Source organism: Physella acuta, unplaced genomic scaffold, assembly GCF_028476545.2.
Source record: "Physella acuta isolate Inbredline_101_S28 unplaced genomic scaffold, ASM2847654v3 ptg001563l, whole genome shotgun sequence".
NCBI lineage: Eukaryota > Metazoa > Mollusca > Gastropoda > Physidae > Physella > Physella acuta.
In genome coordinates, this window is record NW_026733077.1 from 99,960 (window position 1) to 122,812 (window position 22,853).

A 22,853-nucleotide genomic window follows, 5' to 3' on the forward strand; every position below is an offset into this window, starting at 1 on the left:
GGGGTCCATTCTCTAATAGGCAGTCTATGTCTCTTTCGTACTTTCGTGTTGGTTTATTGTCGAACCTGTCCTCACCTCACATCACAACAGTTGGCTGACGCTTACCGTGTAATGTTAACTAAATAGCATGTAATTGAGTTAGTTCGAAGTGAGTTTTCATACAAGCCCAACGCACTAATTAAGGTTGTCGCAAAAAGTAACATATTTGTAACATATGTCAATGATGTCAATGAATTTTTATTTAAAAAAAAGATGTCTAGTACAGTTTACGAAACTTACGAACTTCGCCGATACTTTTTTGGTGGGTAGGTGGGTAAGTGGGTAAGTGGGTAAGTGGGTAGGGGGTAGGTAGGTAGGTAGGTAGGTAGGTAGGTAGGTAGGTAGGTAGGTAGGTAGGTAGGTAGGTAGGTAGGTAGGTAGGTAGGTAGGTGGGTAGGTGGGTAGATAGGTAAGTAGGTGGGTGCGTAATGATGTGAAAAAAATATTAAATACATAATCGTTATTTTGGTGCTAATGAATGATGTTACGAGAGATATGACGAATGCATGTTTGATGACGCGGATGAAAGAGAGTGAAGTTTTGCCATAGTATGCAAGCTAGGTAGTTCGGACTAGGGAGAATGTGAGAGATACTTCGTGTAATGTCGATAGTTTTATGTTTATTTATACGAGAGTAGTAGTTGAATAATTATTGACCAAGAAAATAATAGGCATTGTGTAAAGTGATTATCGCCTGTATCGTGGTGATGGAAATGCAGATGGTAGTGGTACGCTTTAAATGGTAGTAGATCTCGTGTTCAAACACGACACTCTCACAGCAGCCCTAACAGTCATGTATAAATGTGTCATCTAGTCCATATGGTCTTTGTGCTAAATTTCTCTTTTGCACATTTTTCGTTGTGTTTTTTCTGGTTGCGAATTTTTCTGTTTGCCCTTTTTATCTGTTTGCGCTTTTTTCCGTTTGCGCTTATTCTGTGTGCGCTTTTTTCTGTTTTCCATGTCAAATATCATTTTCGTTTATATTCTCAGAAAAAGTGGATACATTTTAATAACATAATAACAGTAGGGTAGAAAAATCTAATTAACTAAACTCTTTTTTCTAATTTTGATAAGGGAGGTAATTCAAAAATTTTTTTATCTCGCGCTAAATAATTAAATTATTAAAATCTACGGAATGGCTAAAGTTAAATTAAATGTATGTGGTTTAATACATGTTGTACGTCGACGGTTTACATTACACCACCGGGAAGGGGAGAAGAGAAATCTTGGCAGACATCAGTTAAAGCGTTGGGCGATTTTTTCCCACGTTTTCTTTAACTTGCTTTCTCTGTGTGTTTGTCTTTCCAATCAAATCTTGCGATCGAAATTTCTGGCACTTCCCAGTTAGCTAGCGCGCTGAAATTTTCATGGAAGCTTTCTTTTGGATGACCATTGAATATTCAATTGTTATTATTACTAAATTGATCAATGGAAACATTTTATTGAGCATTTTAGACCGCTATATAATCTATATATATAATTCTCCTCTGCGAGCCATTAAAAAAAAACGAGCGACGCGTACCTCGCGCGCAGTGAAGCGAACGATCCAACGTAGCGACAGGCTTAGGGGCAGATAATTTCACACAACTTGTTTTTTACGAGTTGTCTTTTTACGAGTTGTCTTTTTACGAGTTGTCTTCGTTTACCCAACAAAAAGTGAAAAGATAAAATCGATAGCAAGATTTGAATGCAAACAAACAGACAAAGACTAAAAAGTAGAAAATAATAATCATTAAAAAAGTTTTTAAAAACCCACGTTTTCTGATTGAACTAAAAAGTAGAAAATAAATGCTATACATCACAATAATGCAAGCGATCACTCTACTATAAGCGATCAAAAACGTGGGGCGCCGTGATTTTCTTAAAGTTTCTAATACTGTTGACTCTCTACAAGCTCCCTAATGAAAGTCAATAGTATTATCTAATCAATAGTAATATAACTTTTACTTCGGCGCCCCACGTTTTTGATCGCTTATAGTAGAGTGATCGCTTGCATTATTGTGATGTATAGCATTTATTTTCTACTTTTTAGTTCAATCAGAAAACGTGGGTTTTTAAAAACTTTTTTAATGATTATTATTAAAATGTTATATTGTTTGATAAGTAAAATTAAATTTTAGAGAGGTTAATGAGTTACGGTTTTGGTTGCTATATCAGCATAAAAAGCATAGATGCAGCCGTTTGGATAATACAGTGATGTACGAGTGGTGCTTGCGGGTTGATGTGGCTAGGACGGGGGTCGGCAACCAGCGGCTCGCACAGAGGCGTAGCGATGTGGGGGGGGGGGGGGGGGCAGGGGGGACATATGTCCCCGGACGCCGACCTTAGGGGGCGCCAAAATGGGTTGGAAAAAGTTTGAAGGGGGGTGCAAATCGAAATTTTGTACCCGGGCGCAGGGAAGGGTCGCTTCGCCTCTGGGCTCGCGAGCTGCATGCGGCTCTTTTGACGTACAGATGCGGCTCTCCAGTTCCTTGCACAAATATTAATAGTTATATAATTTCATTTTTACTGGACGGTGGGGTACGACTTTACCCTGCGTTCAGTGGGATAGAAGATAAGCCTTATGAGAACCAAAGGATAGAAGCGTACAATGCAAGTTATTCAAACCGATATCCAAGCAAGTTCGTCGGCGTTTGCCGTGTTGATGCCTGACTGCAGAGGCGTAGCGGGGGGACGGGGGACGACGACATATGTCCCCGGGCGCCGACCTTAGGGGGCGCCAAAATGGGTTGGAAAATTGAAATTTTGAGGGGGGGGGGGTGCTAATCGAAATTTTGAGGGTGGTCGGGGGGTTTGCAGATCGAAAATTTGAGGAGGGGGGGGGGGGTGCAAATCAAAATCTTGAGGGGGATGCTAATCGGAAGTTTGTCCCCGGGCGCCGGGAAGGGTCGCTACGCCTCTGCCTGACTGGCTAATGGGAGACACCTCCTGAGCAGGTGATATCCGTAAAGAAAAAATAAAATAAAAGTTAACAGCATCTAAAGTGGATCGAGATAGTCCTAGAATAATATTATTTGATTACTAATTTTACTACTCTGGCGAAACATGTCTATGTTTTTATATGAATGAATATTATTTCATATTTAAAGCTATTTATTTTAAATAACAAATCAAATTTTATTACCTAATCCTAATCAAATACCAAAGTACTGAACTAAAAATTGTGGCTCTTTAAAAACTGGGAAATTTTGTTGTAACTTTTGGCTCTTGCTTATCAAACGGTTGCCGTGTTTCTTCCAGACTTTTTTCTCCGGGGGGGGGGGCGGTGGCACTTGAAATTTTCGGGGGGGGGGGGGGGGTGACTTTCTTCGGGGGGGGGGGCGGACACTGTTAAAAGTATATATTTTCTATATATATTATATACTTTCATTTCTTTAGGGGGGAGGAGGGGGGAGATGTCTGGAAAAACTCTGTGGGCTAGGAGAATGAGTTGGGTGTGGATCGGTAAATTGTTGAATTTTTTTCAGATTTCTGTTTTTGTGTCGTAAGGTCTATTTTATGGTGGTCGGCGCTGTTATTTTAATGTATTGAATTCTCATTAATTAAACTATGTCTCTCTTAGAACCCTTCCAAAAACATGAAGATTACAATTGCGCCTCTTTTCTTACACACTCCTTGTAGAAAGATAATGATGCTGTCAGCTGCTTATTCATTTTGCTTTAATTGCTTTAAGGGGATATGCAAGTGTAGCACTATAGTATAACAAATCATTAAATCTCTTTTCCCAAGATGGTACCTTTAAAAAAGATTTACCGTGGCGGAGAACGGGTATGTAGTTAGTATATAAATATATATATATATATATATATATATATATATATATATATATATATATATATATATATATATATATATATATATATGTATATATATATATATGTATATATATATATATATTTATATATATATATAAATATATATATATATATATATATATATATATATATATATATATATATATATATATATATATATATATATATATATGTATATATATATATATATATGTGTGTGTTTCGGTTTATCTCTTTTTGAAATTAAATCACATCTACAACATATCAAATTCACTATGTACTTTTGTAGAATCTTTCCTTTTTATTTGATGTATAAAATTATCGGTGTTGATGTCTTTTTTTAAAATGTCACAAACGAGTTTTCAACTTAAAAAACAAAAACAAATGATGCACACAATAAATTATAAAAAAGTTAATCAAAAGCTATTTTTTTTTTAATTTTTATAGTCGACTATAATATTTTAAATACTATGCATATTTTGCCATGAGATATTTAGTTTGAGATCGATTGTCCATAAAATCTTTTGTCCTGGTGTATTTGTATACATATATCATTTTTCCATGAGATCATTTGTACTTAAATATTAAGTTCTGAGATAATTTGTCTCATAGTTATTTTGTAATGGATATTTTGTTTAACATTAATTGTTCTGAGATAATTTGTCTAATATATAAAGCTCAAACGGATTCAGTGTCTCTGAATGTATGTGACAGCGACATGACCCGGGGCAAGACATGCATATAATTAAAATCTCCACTTGTTCTTAATAGTGGAATATTCTTAACCGTTTATTATCTAAAATTAATGATTAAAAAATTAATAAGGATGGTTTTGTAAAAAATAATTTCCAAACGTATGATTTTAACTTTCGTCATGAGGAATAAATAAATACAAAGAAAATGTAGGCATACCATTCTTCACACACATTTTAAAAACATACAAATTACTTTCCTTTTTTTCCTTAATTGACAAATACTTTTCTTGATAGACCACTAAAAACAAATATTACTTTAAAAAAAAAACATCTGTAAGGGACAAAAACAAAACAAACGAAAATTATTTGGTTCTTTTTTTTTTAATTGGTATTTTAGACTGTTTTTTTTTCTTTCATTTTTCTTTACTTTAATTACGCATGAGTAGGATTGTAAAAATAAAGAGATTAGAGCTATTAATGCTAATGTCGAATTTTCGCAAACCAATTCCTGTTGCTAAATGTTGAATAATGTATACATTTTAAAGATGGATATTCAACGAAGTCCCTATTTCATGTAAATATGCACACAAAAAAAGTTTTGTTTTATAGTTAATTCGACTCTCAATTATATTTTGGATGGAATTTTGTACTAATTTTTACAAAAATACCTAAGGGGAATTCAGCTAATTGGGCAAAAGACAGATGTGCTAGTTTATTAAGAAACAATGATCGCATTCAGGGAAACTCTTTTAAAAAAACAAAAGACAATCGTGGAAATTACTTTCAAGCTTTTATCGAATTATCGCATTACTTATTTATATTTACAGATCTAACACTGACTGTGTGAATAAAACTCTCCGTAAAATCCTCTGTACGTATTGTTACTGTTCGTTGTAAAAGTGACCAACAGTTTGTTTGTTGACGATACAATGACTGCTGAGACTCCCCGACCACAAATTCGCTCAATCTTTCGAGCATTCCTAGTATCTCCGTCGTACACAGTAATTTAGTCTGTGTCACAAGACTCGGTTTCTACAAACGATGGACTATAAGCAAAATTAAGTTTTGAGAACAAGGAGATTATGTACAATGTCACGGACTAAATTGGTGCTAAGTTTTAATAAGATAATGTTATTAAGACCCACTTTAGAAATATAGGTTTTGAAAGGTAAGATGCTAGTGTCCATGACAATTCTTGATAAATCAAATATTTTAAGGGATATTGAGGACTTGCCAAGTTGCCTGATTCATTAAGTGTACAGTTTCTCTCTGATTTGCATATTATTGGGAAGTATTAGACATTTTGGGTTAAAATAATGTGAGAACACTAATGTAATTTATTTATTCTAATTAAACAATATGCCTGCCAATTTATTTTTGGTTAAAATTTGAGACTTGCATTTAGCTATTTAAAAAATGTAGGCTATTGTCATTTTAATTATGTTAATACATCCAATAAGTAATAATAATAATAATACAGTATTAATAGATTATTAAGATTCAACGTATTTAGGTACACTGCTTGATATCAATCAACAATGTTTCAACAGGAAATTTATATTAAAAATAAAACCTAACGTTCATTAAAAAGGTAAACGAATAAATAGTTTTAAAATATATTTTCGTTAAATCAACAAAAAACTTCACCTCTTATCTCATAATTTCCATAAAAGCCTTTGTATTTGTAGGAACCATTCGTTTTCAACACAACAAACATGGAGTTTTCCGTTGAAGCCATTAACCCTGGAGGTACTGACGAGCAGAAATTTCCAAACATCGAAGAAAATATTGCGGGTCCGTCATATATTCTTAGGTAACCATACTGGCAATCTGCCCCAAAGTCTGAAATACTGGGAAAGGCGAAATCGCTTGTAATTTAAACCTGCTGTGATTGTATTAGAACTAACTCTTGCAAACAATTTTATTCTCAAATATTGGGCACATACTAACATACGGGGCTTTAGTTTACAAAAGGTAAATTTTAAAACAACGGCAACTTACTTGAGGACGATATAACTGTCAGCTTTGCCCTGTATAGTCCAGGTGTATATCATGTTGTCAAGTTTGCCAAATGGATAACCAGGGCTGGAGATGTTACCTTGAGACTCGTTCAGTGTGGTGTGGTTATCTGTGGTGGTCACATTTAACTTATGTCAGTTTTTCTAACAGCTTTAAAGACTTATAGTTTGATTAATTTCTAATAGATATTTTATAGTATTGATGAAGTAAAAAAATGTATGTATTTTAAATATAAATTACAACATCAGAAAACTATATTCAATATGAAAATCAAATTCAAATCACATTAGAGAATAAACTATACAACGCCCTAAATATTATTTCTATGTCTAAGCGATCTCATTAAATATTATCTCCTTTTTTATTAAAATGTTTTTTAGGTTTTAGGTTTGCTTTTTCAGAACAGTCTTCATATTCCAAAGCATTCTTAACAATATTTTAACGATCTAGTTCAGGGGTCTCCAAACTACGGCCCGCGCGCCGGGAGATCTTTTTGTTAACGAAAAAAAATGTTTGTTGGAGGTGGCTGGGGAAAAATGAAAATAAAAATAAAAATGTAGCATTTGCAAAAGTAGCATTGGCAACTGTGTTGCAGACATTGATGAAATCAGTGTGAATCAAATAGCGAAAAATTCAAGTTTTGACATTTTTCAATTGCAACTTATGAGTCTCTGGACAGCTGTTCAATCTATCAACTGCTTGTGTTCACTAGAGATGTGGATGAAGACGAGAAAATAACACAAGAGCTGGCTCCCCTACATAACATGCATGGCACTGTTACCGGACAGGATATATTCAATGAATTTTTACAAATGCTGATTATAATTTGGCCTGGACTAACTCCTGTTACCTAACTGTCGGAGGAATGTACATGAGTGTTATATAGAAAGACTTGGATTGACAACCGATTGAGAAAAACATTCTACAACCAATGTTCCTGCACTGTTTTATTCATCAGCACTTGGACATTAGCAGTGTACTGAATCTGGTGTTGAAAATGGTGAAATTAATAAGGTCACATGGGCTCATCCATAGATATTTCAGAGACATGTTGAAAGAAACAAACACATTATCGCAAGAATTACCATATTTCACAGCAGTAAGATAGCTAATTTGTGTGATAGTTCTGAGCAGAGTATTGAAATGTATATATATAAATATATATATATATATATATATATATATATATATATATATATATATATTTAATATCGTTCGGAGGGGGAACACGGTATACGTTCTTAGAGATGCACGGAAGACACTTTGGACCCCGAACTAATATTTGATAGTTAATGCGGCCCTCGGGCTGAAAAGTTTGAAGACCCCTGATCTAGGTTATTCGACGTGTTATGCTACATTTACTATACAATTGCTTTTTGTTCGATTAATCTTGTTATATGAGGATCATTTTACACAAATGTAAGGCAAAAAGTACGTGGACAAAAAGTCGAATATTAAAAAAATATTTGATTTGATTTGATTTTAAACTCTGTTTTTAAGGGACAAAAACTAAACAAACGAAAATAGTTTGGTTCTTTTTTTTAATTGGTATTTTAGACTGTTTTTTTCATTTATTTTTTTTACATAAATTACGCACAAGTAGGATTGTAAAAATAAAGAGCTTAGAGCTATTGATGCAAATTTCGAATTTTCGAGAAGCAATTTCTGTTGCTAAATGTTGGAAAATATACACATTTTAAAGATGGATATTTAATGTCCCTGTGGTGGTCACATTTAACATGTCAGTTGTTTGAACAATTTTGAAGACGTATTGTTTAATAAAATCTCAATATATAATATTTCATAAGATTGATGAAGTAAAAATGAATTTTAAATTTATATTACAATAATCTAAAACTATATTTAAAACTAAAATCATATTAAATCACATTAGAGCAAAATCTATGTAGCATCCAATGAATTCATATCTTCTTCTTATATATTTTACTCAATCACTATTTTTAAAAAAAAGCTTTGTTTTTATAGCAATGTGCTGTTGTCATATTTTATTAATTAATTCCATTAATCAATGCCAGGTTTGATATTAATACAATTTTGTAGACATGTAATTCCAATAAATAATGTTAAAAATTACAACAGGAATACAAATTTAATTTCAAATTTCCTTTACAACTATTAAGTTAGAGCTAAATAGAAAATTAGAAAATTTAATAACTTGAAAATATAAAATTATTAACTGGCTGTCAGTCTTCCAGCTATCAGGTGAAAGAAGAGATTGTACATTCGTCCATCCTTCAAACTAACAGACATTGTTCTTTCATTTTAGTTTAAAATTGAATCTAATACCTTTCAAAATTATAATCAACATTAGATTTATGGATAACGTAATTTTTTTAGATACAGCATGGGACAAATGTGTCACTATTTTCCAGAAGGGAACATTTATCGATAATAGGCTGAGTTATGAATAATATAATTTTTTTTTTATTTCAAAATGGTTAATGGTTGCTCTGTTTAATTCGAAATGAAAAATGTATGTAATGAGAACACACATATGTCCCTTATGAGTGTATAGGCATCTAAGAATTGAGCTTCTGAAAGAAGTTATATGATGTTCTATAACATACATGAACGTGTCAGACCACGCTGTCAGTTCTGTTCTCATATACAGTTCGCTCTTACTTATCAGACCTATTTTCTTTTAACACAAAATTAAATCGTCGTCTTAATTTACCGATCCCATATACAACTTTTTTTCCAAAAACATAGCTTCGTCTACTCTGGTTCTAGTTTGTGGAACAATCTTCAAAATAAATAAAACTATCTTGATCTGAAAATATATTCAAAACTAAACTAAATCAACAATTATTAAATGACCTCTATAACTGACTCATTGAAACATTTCTCATTAATCTATTATATTCTTATTTAATCTCATTTTGTATTAAAACTATGTAATGTTATATCTTTATAACACATTTTTAGTACTATGTTACTGTCATGTAGTTACTTTGCTATTGCTTTTTTAAATGCTGTTTTTAAATTAATTTTTGTTTTATTTGTTTATTTTAAAACGGCCAATGTGAAAAATAGCCTCCATGCCTACTATTGTTACCGTAAAATAATAAATGAATAAATAAAATAAATTCTTCTCACTTACACATTGCCACACCTCATGTGTTTTTCTTTTTTTAGTTATCATATTACATTCAGATTGTGGGGTTGGAGAGAAATTCTTGTCGCATTTAACAGGTCTATAGGTGATCCTTCCTTTATGTAATCCATAAATGAGAGCTTGTGCTATCATTTGTCTGTGTTTACACTGGGTTATTTTATTGAATGAATGACAGCGTTCGTGTCTCTCGCTAACGTATAATTGCCATTTTGATTTCAGAAATATATATATATCTTGGCATCGCATTAGCAAGTTATGACATCTTGAGATCAGGTTCAGTAAACCAGAAGTATCAATGTTGAAAGTGTATGATAACCATCGCTAATTTTATTCCTAAAAATTCATGTTTCTTATAAATCAGTTTTTAAGGGTATTTTTATATGTTTTTACTTTCTCGATTATACGAAGTATAGAGAAAGTCGTGTAATCGTGCAAAAAAATGAATCAAGATTTATATAAATCTCGACGTTTTACACCTCACTGATACGGAAAAACATAATTTTGCAATCTTGTCCGTATGTCTGTGTGTGTGTGTGTGTCCGCGTGTAAACACGATAACTTGAGTACCGTTACAGCTAGGTTGATGAAATTTAATCTATAAGTATTTTATCAAAATCGTAGATTCGTATCGACTTATGAGCGATTTCCGATAACCGGAAGCGGTACTTTTTTTACTTTGAATTTTTCAAAAGCCTATAACTTGAATACTATTTCAGATAGATAAATGAAATTTGATATGTAAGTAAAAGATCTAATTCTCTACCTTCTATCAAATTTTTAGTAGTTTTCGTTGACCGGAAGTACTAATTTACGCTATTTCTGATTTCTCAAAAAACGCATGTAAATTTATAAAGTACTAACAATATTGCGCAATATTCTTTTTCTACTAGATTTTTTTCTATTTTTAAAAGTTTAAGTAAACAAAAATCATGTCTATATTCCGAGTTGACATCCCACGTAGTGTTATATTAGAATATTCGAGAAAGTTTAGGGAAGATCACTCCCGGTTTATTTTTTTACAGTTCATATGGTCGACAATCTGAGATACCATGTTTTCTAGATATTTATTTTAATATGCTTAAAAAGCATTGAGAAGTCAATGACAATCAACATATAATGTTATCTTCCCAAAAATTGTAGACAAATAATGTTTTCCGATGTCTCCACTCGAAAACAATAACTTGCTCTAGTCTCCTTTTTCAAACCTCATGACGAGGTTTGGTTGTTCGTGGTTTGGGCAAATCAAGGTGTACTGATGCTAAAGATACGTGTCAGCTTAATCTGTTTGAGAGTTTTAAAATCGTCTATAATGGCTCCCTATAAGGGGGGTAGCTAGTGTGCGTCGCGTATTTTATGCGCGCTGTGTTTTTGAAGTCTTATGCAAGGTTGTGTGTATTTTACATAATGACTGCACGGCAAGCTCAAAACTACGGAGCGACAGGTTCAAAATTACAACACGGCCGCGGGACCGCGCAGCCCAAAGGGAACATTGATTTATGAGATGTATGCAAAACAAATTCACCAGAAAAAAGATGAAAGCCTTATGTAGTAGTTACAGTCGTTACATTATAACTTCCACATAGATTTTGTCGACATTTTTGTCTATAAAACTCTTCATTAAGAACAAATTGTTAACATTGTCATTATTGTCTATAAACAGAATTTGCTCAATTTTTTTCAATGATAGAAAATAAAGGCTCTGCGACTACTTCTATTGAAAACATTAACATTAGCGATACCTATTTAAAAATTGGTTCCTTTCAGGAACATATGGACCATATGGACATAATATCCAAAGCAACACATTTATTTTTTTCGAAAACACATGTCAATATAATACCCAAATATAAATCGTTGAAAAAACACCAGTAATTTCACTTTTTTGAACTTATAATTTTTTCATATAAAAATTTAAACTTTTGCTCTGCGAGTGATCTAACGCTAAAATGTTCCCATAAATATATAATACTGAAACCAGAATTATTTTATAAAGTCTATTTTATAATACATGTTTTAAAGGATATTGGACAGATCTAAGTTATTTAAATTTCGTTTGATATTGATTTAATGTGTTTAGACAAATATATCTCTTGGTCCCCAAGAGTTTAAGCAACGTTTATACAAGCAATATTTCGTGAGGCACATTAAGGTGATGAAAGGCGGTACACATCCAAACGCTGGCCATGTGGGTAGGGATGGGGGGGACCAAAGGAGCGGCGTTTTTTGAGAACACTAATCGAAGTGATTTATTAGGATTTAAAGTAAATCAAAGCACTGCCCGTATATGTATTCAACTGCCAAAAAAAGTTAGCTCCCTTCCGGACCGTAGGGATTTACTTTGCAAATTCTTCTTTTGGTCAGTAATAGCCGTGTTTTTCTTTTTGACAAAGACAATACCTTCTTTAGACAAACTAAATAACGAGTATATATCATTGTCATCTAAAATCCATTAATTTTTATTCCAGTTGTTACAAACATTGACACTAAGTCTATTGAATCTGTATTTATTGTTTCAGATCTTTAGGTGAAAATTTTAAGTATATCAGGTATCCTCGTATCTGAAAACTGCGTCTGACGGTGTTTTGTGTACTATGGCTGCATCTTCCCCCGTCCCCAACCCCGACTCTGTTCCTTGCAGTATTGTCTTAGAAAAGCTACTCAAAAAGTCCCTAGTCCATAAAATATGAGTGTTTTAGCCCAGACAAATAATATGCAAAGCTTCACAAGAGTCAATAGCGTCAATAAGCATTTAATGGACTTCATCATGTTTGATATTATCTGTGTACGGAATTCAGAGGCGTATGTGCAAACATCAGACATCTTATTACTAGGACCTCGAATCCTCTCTAAAGGTCAGCTTTGTGTATCCATTTTCGCCCTGATGTAGTCACCTCCCTATCTGAACAGTTTTTTAACCAAACCTTAGGAAAATTAAAATGTTAAGTAGTAATTTTTGGATAGGAAAATTTATTGTGGCGTTACAATAGAAATTTCACAATCCCCTTTTCTGATATATGTAACTCAAGCTCCCGTAAATGTCGGGATTTATATATCATTTCCCACTGTTGTTGTAAGAACGCGGTGATTCATACTTTTCAAGTAAATCATGACCATTAAAAGTATTCTCCTCAGATTATTTCTAGTATTAGTCTGCTGGTTGAATTTGCAGATCCTCTTTATTATTATAAGTGTAATTCTTACTTCTTAGATATTTAAAATGTAAATGTATTCAAATAATATAATAAGTAAATATAGTATTTAGCTTAATTCATAATTGAATTCATACTATTGAATACACCAATATCAACTTTAAACAAAAAAAAAACAACTGTTGATATAATCATCAACGTGTTTCTAGCTAGCGACAAATAAGTACAACAAACAACATAAGGTCATATGTTGCTAGCGCGCCAAGAATGAAACGCTTTTTTTACACTTCCTATAGCAAAAAATAAGTTTTAAAAAAATTAAAAAATTCTTACGTTTTGAAGATATATACAAATGGCTTGCTGCACTTTTCAAAATAGTTTTCCACTTTAAAAACCAATACTTAAAAATGTGTGTATAAACAACATTAGGCCATATGTTGCAAGCACGCCACGAATGAAATGCTTGTTTTACATTTCCTATAATGCTACACATTACAACAGAATTTTCCGCTTGAAATTCCAATAGTTTTAAAAAGTTGAATATACCCGAGATTAAAATTTATTTTTTCTATTAACTTTTATTTGCTTAATTTTTTATCACAAAGAACACACAAATAGAATAGTCCAACCTTTCTCAAATATAATTGGACACTATTTGTTCTGAAAGAGGTGTTATAAGTTTTAGCAAAGTGTGTGTTTACAAACAAGACACAGCAGGATATTGGTTGCGGGAGCTGTGTAACCCAGACAAATGAAAATTGACGATACGATGCGTAGCTAGTAGTATTTTCTTCCAGAAGTTTCGATTTATTTATTTTAAATTTGAGTCCAACTTCAAAATAAAATAAAAGTTCTATTACAAAATGTGAGGATCGATAAAAAAAAACATATAATTTGCTATTTTTAAAACAATCCTTACGTCCTAGGTCTTTTTAGCAATATTTTAACGATCTTGGCTAGTCAACGTGTTGTTTTCTTTTTGCCACATTTACAATACAATTGTGTTTCGTTCGATTTATGTGAGGATTATTTGACACAAAAGTAAGGCAAAAATATCTTGGAGAAAATTTCAAATATTATCTAATATTTAAATGTGATTTTACTTGAATCTCTCTTTGTTAATGACGTCTAAAATCGAATATTAACTAATAAATAATTTTATTTTACTTGAATCTATCTTTGTTAATGGCATGTGTTTAATTGCTTTATTAATAGTGTAAATAAATGTTATCTAAAAGAATCAGAGATAAATGACTAGTTTATTAAGAGAGATGGTCGAATTCAGGCAAAATTCTCTTGAAAAAAAAGAGACTTCCTAGTAAATGACTTTTAAGCGTGTGTCGTATTACTCATTTTTAATAAACAAACACTGTGTGGATAAAACTCCCCATTAAATCCTCTGTAGGTAATAGAAACATCAGTTGTAAAAGTGACCAACAGTTTAATTGTTGTCGATGCAATCACTCCTGAGAATCCCCTACCACAAATTCGATCAAAACTGGGAGCATTCCTTGTATTCAGGTATTTTGAGTTTATTTGTGTTCAAATTCGTTATTTTCCAGTATCGAGTCAGCGATATGTAATAACTTTAAATGCAAAATCAATTACCCTTTACTCAACCCAATGTTTTTATTAATTTATAATTGTTTGTCTTTGTTTATCACTTGGATTGTTGGAGTTGTGGTATAGTTTGGCGATCAGAGAAATAAATGTGTAGGGGATTCCAAAGTGTTTCATAGTTTTCCATACTAATGACCTGTCTATATGTCTGCTGTGACAAGCAATTTTTAAAAATCTATAACGAATGAATGTAGAAATTAAAAACAAAATTACCGTGTGAATAGAACTCTCCATAAAATCCTCTGTACGTATCTCTGTAATTTGTTTTAAATAACATATCAAACAAACCAGGAAATCTCATGTGTCTGTACATTATTTTCATTAAAGATATCTCAGACTCATCATAAAATCCTCTGTACGTTCTAGCGTGGTTTGTTTTAAAAGTGACCAACAGGTTGTTTGTTGTCGATACAATCACATCTGAGACTCCCTCACCACAAACTTTCTTAGAACTTGGAGCATTTTTAGTAGCTCCGTCGTACACGGTGATATAGTCTGTGTCACAAGACTCTGTTTCCACAAAGGATATGCTACAAAACAAAATACATGTTTAGAAGTGCATAGATTTTTCTACAATGTCATTTGCATATTTGATTACGCTTTAATTTAATGTAAGTGGGATATTGACCTACTTTAAAATGAGACGGGTATCAGCACGAGTTGATAAGGTCCATGTAAATTCCTGATCATTCAAATAGCTTAAGGGATATCCAGGGCTTGCCAACTTGCCTGACTCAAACAGTTCACAATGTCTATCTGTTTTACACGATAGAAATAAATCAATGTACTAAAGTGCACTAATAAAATCTGAATACATTGCACATTCTCTATGCTGTGACGTAGATGTCTATACGAAAGTGTGTAGGCACGGATAGAGTGTGTGTGAGAGTGGCCTCCCCTTGAACGTGGTTTGCAAGCGTGAAAAGAAGTGTGTGAACGAAGGAGTGTGTGTGTAAGCATTGTGGTGTTATTTAAACATCGTGTACCTGCTAGTCAGTGTATCTTCTTGTGATTTGTTGTTGTGTTTGATGATAATTATACACCCATAAAACATATTCTCATTGTGAAGTGTGTTTCTTTTAAATTGTTACACCTGGCTCCAACAAGCCTAAAATACATAAGGCGCCGGCTGTAACAATGTTTATAATGGTTGTACATATTTGTTACGATCTAACATAAATTACAAAATCTTTCCTCCAATTGGATACCCCGCTTTAAGTTATATTTAGTCTTATACTAATTATTGTTTGATTTTTCTTTATAAAACAATTGTCACACGTATATTTTTAAAACTATTTTATTTTGATAAAAATGCATTTTACACAACCTTAACTATGCACAAAGATCGGTTATCCCAATTACCAATAGGAAAAAATATAATGTATACAATTACTTTAAGGGAAAAATAAACTGTAAAAGATAGAATGGATAAAACATTTGTCAGCTGTTCTGTTACATGTTGAAGCTAATTATAAAACTAAAAAGTTTACGTATCTAGGTACTATAGCTACGACCTCATTCTACATAAAGAAAAGAGCAATTTTAAATCTCGCTGCTTACAAGTTCTTAAAAGGTAAAGTTATTATATGTTTTCAAAATTTTAATAATAAAAATAAATTAATTAGGCGACCGATTAAGTCAAATAGAATGTTATGATGCATTGTCTTCATGTCTTGACCAACGTATCAACTACGAAACGTTTCTGTCAGTTAGAAGTGCCTGTAATTTCGCTCGGGCGTTTCGATCTAGACAGACATTTTGCAAAATGATTTTCGTCAGGAAGAGCTCTCATATTTGTCGTCAGTGTAAGTACATGCATGTGACGCAACAAAAGTTGCTTGTTAATGCAACATGCGACAATGAGTTCTTGGGAGCCACGCTGAATGACGGGGAGTATTTGTCGGAAATCTCCACCCAATAGTTTTGTTTTCCCTCCAAATGGGCGCGTCTCACCTGTGAGATCACGTAACAATCTGTCGACTGCCTAAAAAGCGTATGCATGTGTCATTGGCGCCTCGTCCCATATAATCAATTTGGATTGCAGAATATGTTGAGCGTGTTGCGAGATAGGTTTGATATTGCAAGTGGAAGGAGTGAGCTTCAGCTGGATTTTAAATATTGAATGTGCAGTACGTCCATCCGGTAACAATTTTGCAGCTATTCCTGTAGATGCAACGTTTATAAGAATGTCTCCCCTGGCTCTGATGGTATGGATCAGGGTTTTATAGACAAAGGCAGCTTTCATGGGGGGGGGGGGGGGATGCGAAACCGTGTGTAGACCTACCTGCAGCCTTGTGTATCTCAGTCGCTCTTGTGTCTTCAGTTGCTTTGGTATCTCCTACATTCGTCTGAGCTACGTTTGTCCACGAATCTTTGTTTTGATTGCCCCTTTGTTTCCTAACCATTGCCATCGCTTCACATATAATTCGTGGAGTCAACAGGTCTTTTCATATAGTCGAAATTCCTTCACCAGGTAACTGTTTATTCTTATCAGTCGCATATTTCTGGAAAATGTCATCGACGAAACTGTTGCTCTTGAACTTTGCAAAATGGCTGTAAGCTTTGTTTGCGAACATTGGGACAACTATGGCGACGTCATGTCCGTTGTTCTTACTAACGGAAGCACAGTCATACACTCTGCTCAACAATACGCTGCCTATATGAATACTTCCGGCGTTTATGGTGGCGAGGCAGAAGTTGTGGCGATGTCTTAAATACTTCCCAGTACTATAGCTATTTACTTTCGAAAACGTCCACTTTACCCTCCCCGAGTTTACAATCCGGGTCAACGTCTCTCCATTCCCCTGCTATTTAGCGGTCCTTTCGATCATGGCCATTATATAGTTCTCTTGCCTTTCACAAACACACGTGATGACCTTCTGGTGCCATCTGTTGACAACGTCGGCATGTGCACCAACAATACGCACCCATGTGATCTCCACACTGATGTGACGTCACCTGCCCACGCTCCTGTTACTGATGAACATTTACAAACGCCGGTTTTTTATTTCAACATTTGCTCAAAACAGTTCACACGAAAAAAATAATCTTAAAGCACATTTAGAAGCACACCGCAGTCAACAAGCGCATTCCACAAATGATTTAAATGCACCATTTGTTCCATAACCTTTCGACTACAGAGATATCTCAAAGCACATGTGAATATTGCCAGCAATGCTTCAAATCAACTCGCATTCTTATGAAGCACTTACAAACTAAACATATATATGTAGAAACACATTTAATAATATTTCTTTTTAGCATCTGCGACAGTTTCTCGCACGCAAATATCTTATTAACCATTTGAAAACTCATGCCCTGACGAAATCCATCTTTGAGTGAGTACATTGCAAACGTTCTTTTAAACAGTCGCATCTTCTTGCAAGCCACATTCACATTCATCACATTCAACTTTCCGCTGCGTTTCAAGAACACACTGCCATTTCCATTGAGGAACATGACATTGGACTACATAAAGCACTATGTACTTCTTGCAATGCTCTTCATTTGCCATTAGAGGTTAACAAATCCGGACATTACACTAAATGTTGTCATTACGGCAACACTATATGTCTTCTGTTCGACTCGCGGCGTATCATACGCCGATATTTGGCTGTTTTCTTTTCTACTTTTCAGTAATTCATAATTTGTAATTTCGGCAGCACCATTGCTGCCACTGAAAACATTTGCTTTAAAACACTATCAGTAGGTCGTTAATGACGAACCCCCCCCCCCACCCCCCCCTCCTTTCCCCTAACCCCTATCCCCCCACCCCCAACCCCGTTAAAGCAGCTTGTTTTCCCGTCTGAACGATGGACAGAAGGAATTATTCTTTCACATCCTCAATTCCTTTGGAGGGATATCAGTTTTGCTTGTCGGTGATTTGAACCAGCTACCTCCAGTTATGGATTACCTTATTTATAAGGTGGAAGAAGACAACGAGTTTTGGGATTTAATGGATCGAAATCCCCTTTGGGACCTGTTTACCTTGTACGAATTGAAACAAAACATAGGCCAAAAGAATGAAATTGATTTTCTTTTCTTGAAGCGCTGAATGCATTAGCAAGTGGAAACATGGCACAAAAACATGTTGAACTGTTAAAGTCGAGGCAAGTGTCGCCGTCAGCAGTATCAAACAGTGCAATCAGATTGTACGATAAAAATGAGTGTTTCGATCTTTATAACCAGGAAAAATAAAAAGTAACCCGGGACCACATTACGTTTTCACTGCTAAATATACCATATTCGGAAAACTGCATGGACTAAAGAGAAAAAAATTGAGTGAAGTAAATGGCCTACCACACAGCATCATTTTAAAACTAGGAATAAAATATGCAGTAACAAATAACATAGACGGAGAAGATGGTCTCGTAAACAGAGCGTGCGGAGTCCTAAGGCTGATATCATTCGATAACCAACAACCAAGTACCAAAGATACTCTGGTTAGATTTCTCCACACACAACGTTGGTAAAAAGGCAAAGATGGCCCACAAACGGCTCATTTGATGACAATAACCTTGACTCACATTTAGTGCCCATAAGGAATGTTTGCGTTCCACTGATTGTTTCAAACAAACTTCGGTACCCGACATTAAGAACTCAATTCCCCGTGGTAGCTGCAGTAGCAATTACCATCCACAAGAGCCAAGGACAGACATATGAACAGGTGGCGTTGGATTTCAACAAAATAAAAAGGATAACTAGGCCTTTGCTGTAGGTAGCTTTAATCAAAGTTTCAAGCATCACAGGACTGTACATTGTTAGAAACTTTAGGTTCCCAAAATACTCCATGCATGTGGACCCAAGCCTGCAAGAGCTCTACAGATTAAGGACAGCTAAGTCTTTAAATTTGCCGCTCCGTATATTTAAAGACTCAACAGGATTCAAAGTAGCATATCAGAATGTATGCTTTTTAGCGAATAAATTGCAATACATTAAAGGTAACAATTGGTATTTTCAAAGTGACTTACTGATATTATCCGAAACTTTGGCATCTGAAAACGAAGAAATTTGTCCTTGATAATTATAAAGTATTATTTAAGAAGTGATCCATACTGCGGTACTAGAGGTATCATTTGCTTAATGAAACACAGCGTTTGCGGTGTAAGTGATGTCATAATTACAGTATTGAAACTGGCACAAACTATCATGTAGATTTATTTGCGGTTACTATCTGTAGAATGACCATCATTGCTGGATACAAGTCACCTAGCACGGCAATCAGTTTGTTTCGAACAACTTTCCAAATATTTTTGTGTAAAGTAAAATTTGTTGAATAAATTGTTGTGATTGGAGATCTGAACTTCAACGTCTTGAACAATGCCAGCAGTGACTTGCGTGACTTTTTCAAGCAATATAAACTTATATCTGCCTTACCAATGGAAATCCCAACCACAGATTTAAATACACACATAGATGTCATATTTTCAACAACTTCAAGAGTGTATGAAACGTTTTTCTCTTACCATAAGCCTGTATATTTTATATTCAATGACAATAAAATTTCTTACCAAAAGAAAAAACGGACTCTGTCACGATGGTCGCTCCTCCAAAAACAGTAAGGCGAATTGAAAATGAAATTAGACCACCATTCAACACACCTTCTGATAAATACGTTATTAACACCTGCTAGGACCTTAAATCAAGAGAAATGTGTGCACCATCAGCCTCTAAATGCCAGTTGTCAAAATGAGACAGCCGTCAGGACACCTACTGGCAACAAAACCACTAGAGATTGTGGCTATGGACTTTACGTCGTTGGAGCAATCATCGGATGGGACGGAACATGTGTTGGTGATGACTGACGTATTCACCAAATGGACTGTCGCGGTGCCCACACGAGATCAGACGGCTAAAACAGTGGCAAAGGTCTTAATAGAACATTGGTTCATCAAATATGGCATACCAAGACAATTACACTCTGACCAAGGAAGGGCCTTCGAGTCAGAAGTAATTAACCAACTGTGCAGCCACTACGGGATCAACAAATCTAGAACAACCACATATAATCCTAAAGGAAACGGACAGTGCGAGCGGTTCAACCGCAGCATGCATGATTTGCTGCGTACTCTAGAACCTGAACAGAAAAAACGTTGGCCTGATTTTCTCCCAGAGTTGGTATATCTATACAACTGCACCCCCCATGCCACAACCGGCTTTTCGCCACACATGTTACTGTTCGGACGGGAGGCTCGACTCCCTCTTGACTTGTTCCTAGGAAAAAAGGAAAGTATGACTGGCTCATACACCGCACTGGAATATGTGAATGAACATATGAGACGAATAAGAGAAATGTACAGGGTAGTACAAGGAAGACTAGAATATGAAGCACGGCGAAGAGAACCGCGGGTACAGACAAAAGACCCGCCACTCCAACTGAACGACAAAGTATTATTGCGTAGCCACCCTTTGGGCAGAAACAAAATTCACGACCTCTGGGGACAGGAGATATGGTAAGTCGTGGAGATGCCTAAAGTAGCAGGTGGCCCCTTTAAGATAAGACCCACCAATCACACCAAACCGGATCGGTGGGCGAATATTGCTCAATTAAAGAAATATTGGCAGAGGCAAGAAGAGCATTTACATACAAAGAAACCTAAGACAATTAGGGAACCGGAAACTATAACGGAAATTCACATACCCATCCCGGAACCATGTCACCATCAACAGAACAACAGCGATACACAAGTGGAGGATAACGGCAACAAAGAGGATTCCGTTCCTCCCAGAAGCAGAGAGACAGTAGACCATCAGATAAGTGGTCCGCGGAGAAGTTTGAGAAACAGAAAGAATACGAAATTTTTCGTCAGCAACCATCAATTCTTTCATGGTCGCGCTGGGATGAGAGCAGACTGTTCAAAAGCTAGAAAATTGAACTGGTGAAGACACCAAACGAAAAAAGGTGGATGTGAATTCTAGAACTGCTTTGTGTCTGAGGAATATGATGAAGACACATTTGATATGTGAAATAGTGATAACTGTCAATCTTTTACGAATGTGACGACATTGACAGTGAGTGGAACAATAAATTTTTTTTTACGGCGGTGCGTTGGACATTGAAGGAGTGCACCTGCCAAGCGTTGTTTGTGGTTAAAAACACACAAAAAAAGGCGGGGGTGGATGTAACTAGGGTAGTTACCATACTATGGTTAACAACGTATTACAGTCTGATGCAATAGTGCAGATGGTAGACTGATAACGATCATAAAGCCACGGCGTATTTTGGGAAGGATACGACAAGCCGCTGCGCAGTTCACAGTCTGTCAACTTTGACATGACCAAGGCCAAACGGGGCTGACGGAACAGGATGCAGGTGTGTGGACTGATAACAAAAGTCTAATAAAGACTGGTACGAGACAACTGCGTAGTAAGCGGAATGCGAGATAATCGGATTGAACATAGCTATGATAGAACCGATTACGAGTACGAATACGAGGAATATATAGGACTGGTAGAAAGCGCAGAACGTGGTTGTTGAGGCTGGGCTAGGCTGGAGGCAGTATCAAGTTGGTTATTGAACGGTGTAGACGTATTGTGTTATGTGAGGATAGGAATTATGGACACGTGCATTCTGTTATGTTAGGACTAGTGAGGACAGTGGGGGTCAGTTGGTTCATTATATTCTTGTGGAACATTGGTGCATTGTTATGTGGAGCATTTCTATTGATTCATGTAATAAAGAGATCAATGTAAACATGCATTTCCGAGTATCTATATTGTGGTCGATGTTGTGTGCTGGTCAAAGGTAGCACGAGTAAATACACTCGGTAACATTTGGCTCTATCAGCAGTGAAATCGGTAACATTTGGCACTACAAGCAAATAGACTCGGTAACATATATATATATATATATATATATATATATATATATATATATATATATATATATATATATATATATATATATATATATATATATATATATATATATATATATATATATATATATATATATATATATATATATATATATATATATATATTATGTTTAAACAAGGATTGGTGTGAACGAATATTAGTGCGAAAGTTAATGACGCATTGAATAGTTAGGCGGTTCGCAAGAATGTGACGTTTTAGTGTAGGTTCGTTGTTGTCGGGGAAAGAAGTTAAAAAGTACACTTGTTCTTGTTGTGTTAGAGTGATGTCGTAATGTAGTCCAGTCTTAGTATTGTTCGTTCAAGTCGTCCTTTGTAATGCAATAAATAGTCAAATTAATGTCATTCTGTCGAATCATTTGTATACCTTTATGTCGTCGTGCTTTGGGATGAACTACTGAATGGCTAGACAGTATATAATGGTAGTGTTGACCCTCTCATGTAGAGCCCTACATTACATAGTTAATCAGTTTAACAATGAAGATGCCATTGGAGTAGGTGTAAGTCAAAGCCTGATGTTATTATAAA

The 22,853-nt window shown here is 34.8% G+C and overlaps 1 protein-coding gene across 1 annotated transcript; it reads right to left on the reverse strand.

Annotated features, from left to right (window-relative positions):
• Positions 1-6,524: 6,524 nt before the first annotated feature.
• On the reverse strand, positions 6,525-16,862 carry LOC131928901 (cubilin-like). The gene is made up of 4 exons (XM_059285069.1): positions 16,736-16,862; positions 15,084-15,207; positions 14,740-14,981; positions 6,525-6,655 (listed from the first exon to the last, which is right to left on the reverse strand). The coding sequence occupies exons 1-4, from the start codon at positions 16,860-16,862 to the stop codon at positions 6,525-6,527; spliced, it is 624 nt and encodes a 207-aa protein (XP_059141052.1).
• Between the last annotated feature and the right edge of the window lie 5,991 nt (positions 16,863-22,853).

Excerpts from the sequence above, each read along its gene's own strand:
- LOC131928901 (XM_059285069.1), bottom strand. The coding sequence starts at position 16,862 with ATGGCAATGGTTAGGAAACAAAGGGGCAATCAAAACAAAGATTCGTGG. Across the intron at positions 15,208-16,735 it reads TGAGATACACAAGGCTGCAG|ATAGACATTGTGAACTGTTT; the intron begins GTAGGTCTACAC and ends CGTGTAAAACAG. Across the intron at positions 6,656-14,739 it reads CAGACACATGAGATTTCCTG|ATAACCACACCACACTGAAC; the intron begins GTTTGTTTGATA and ends TGACCACCACAG.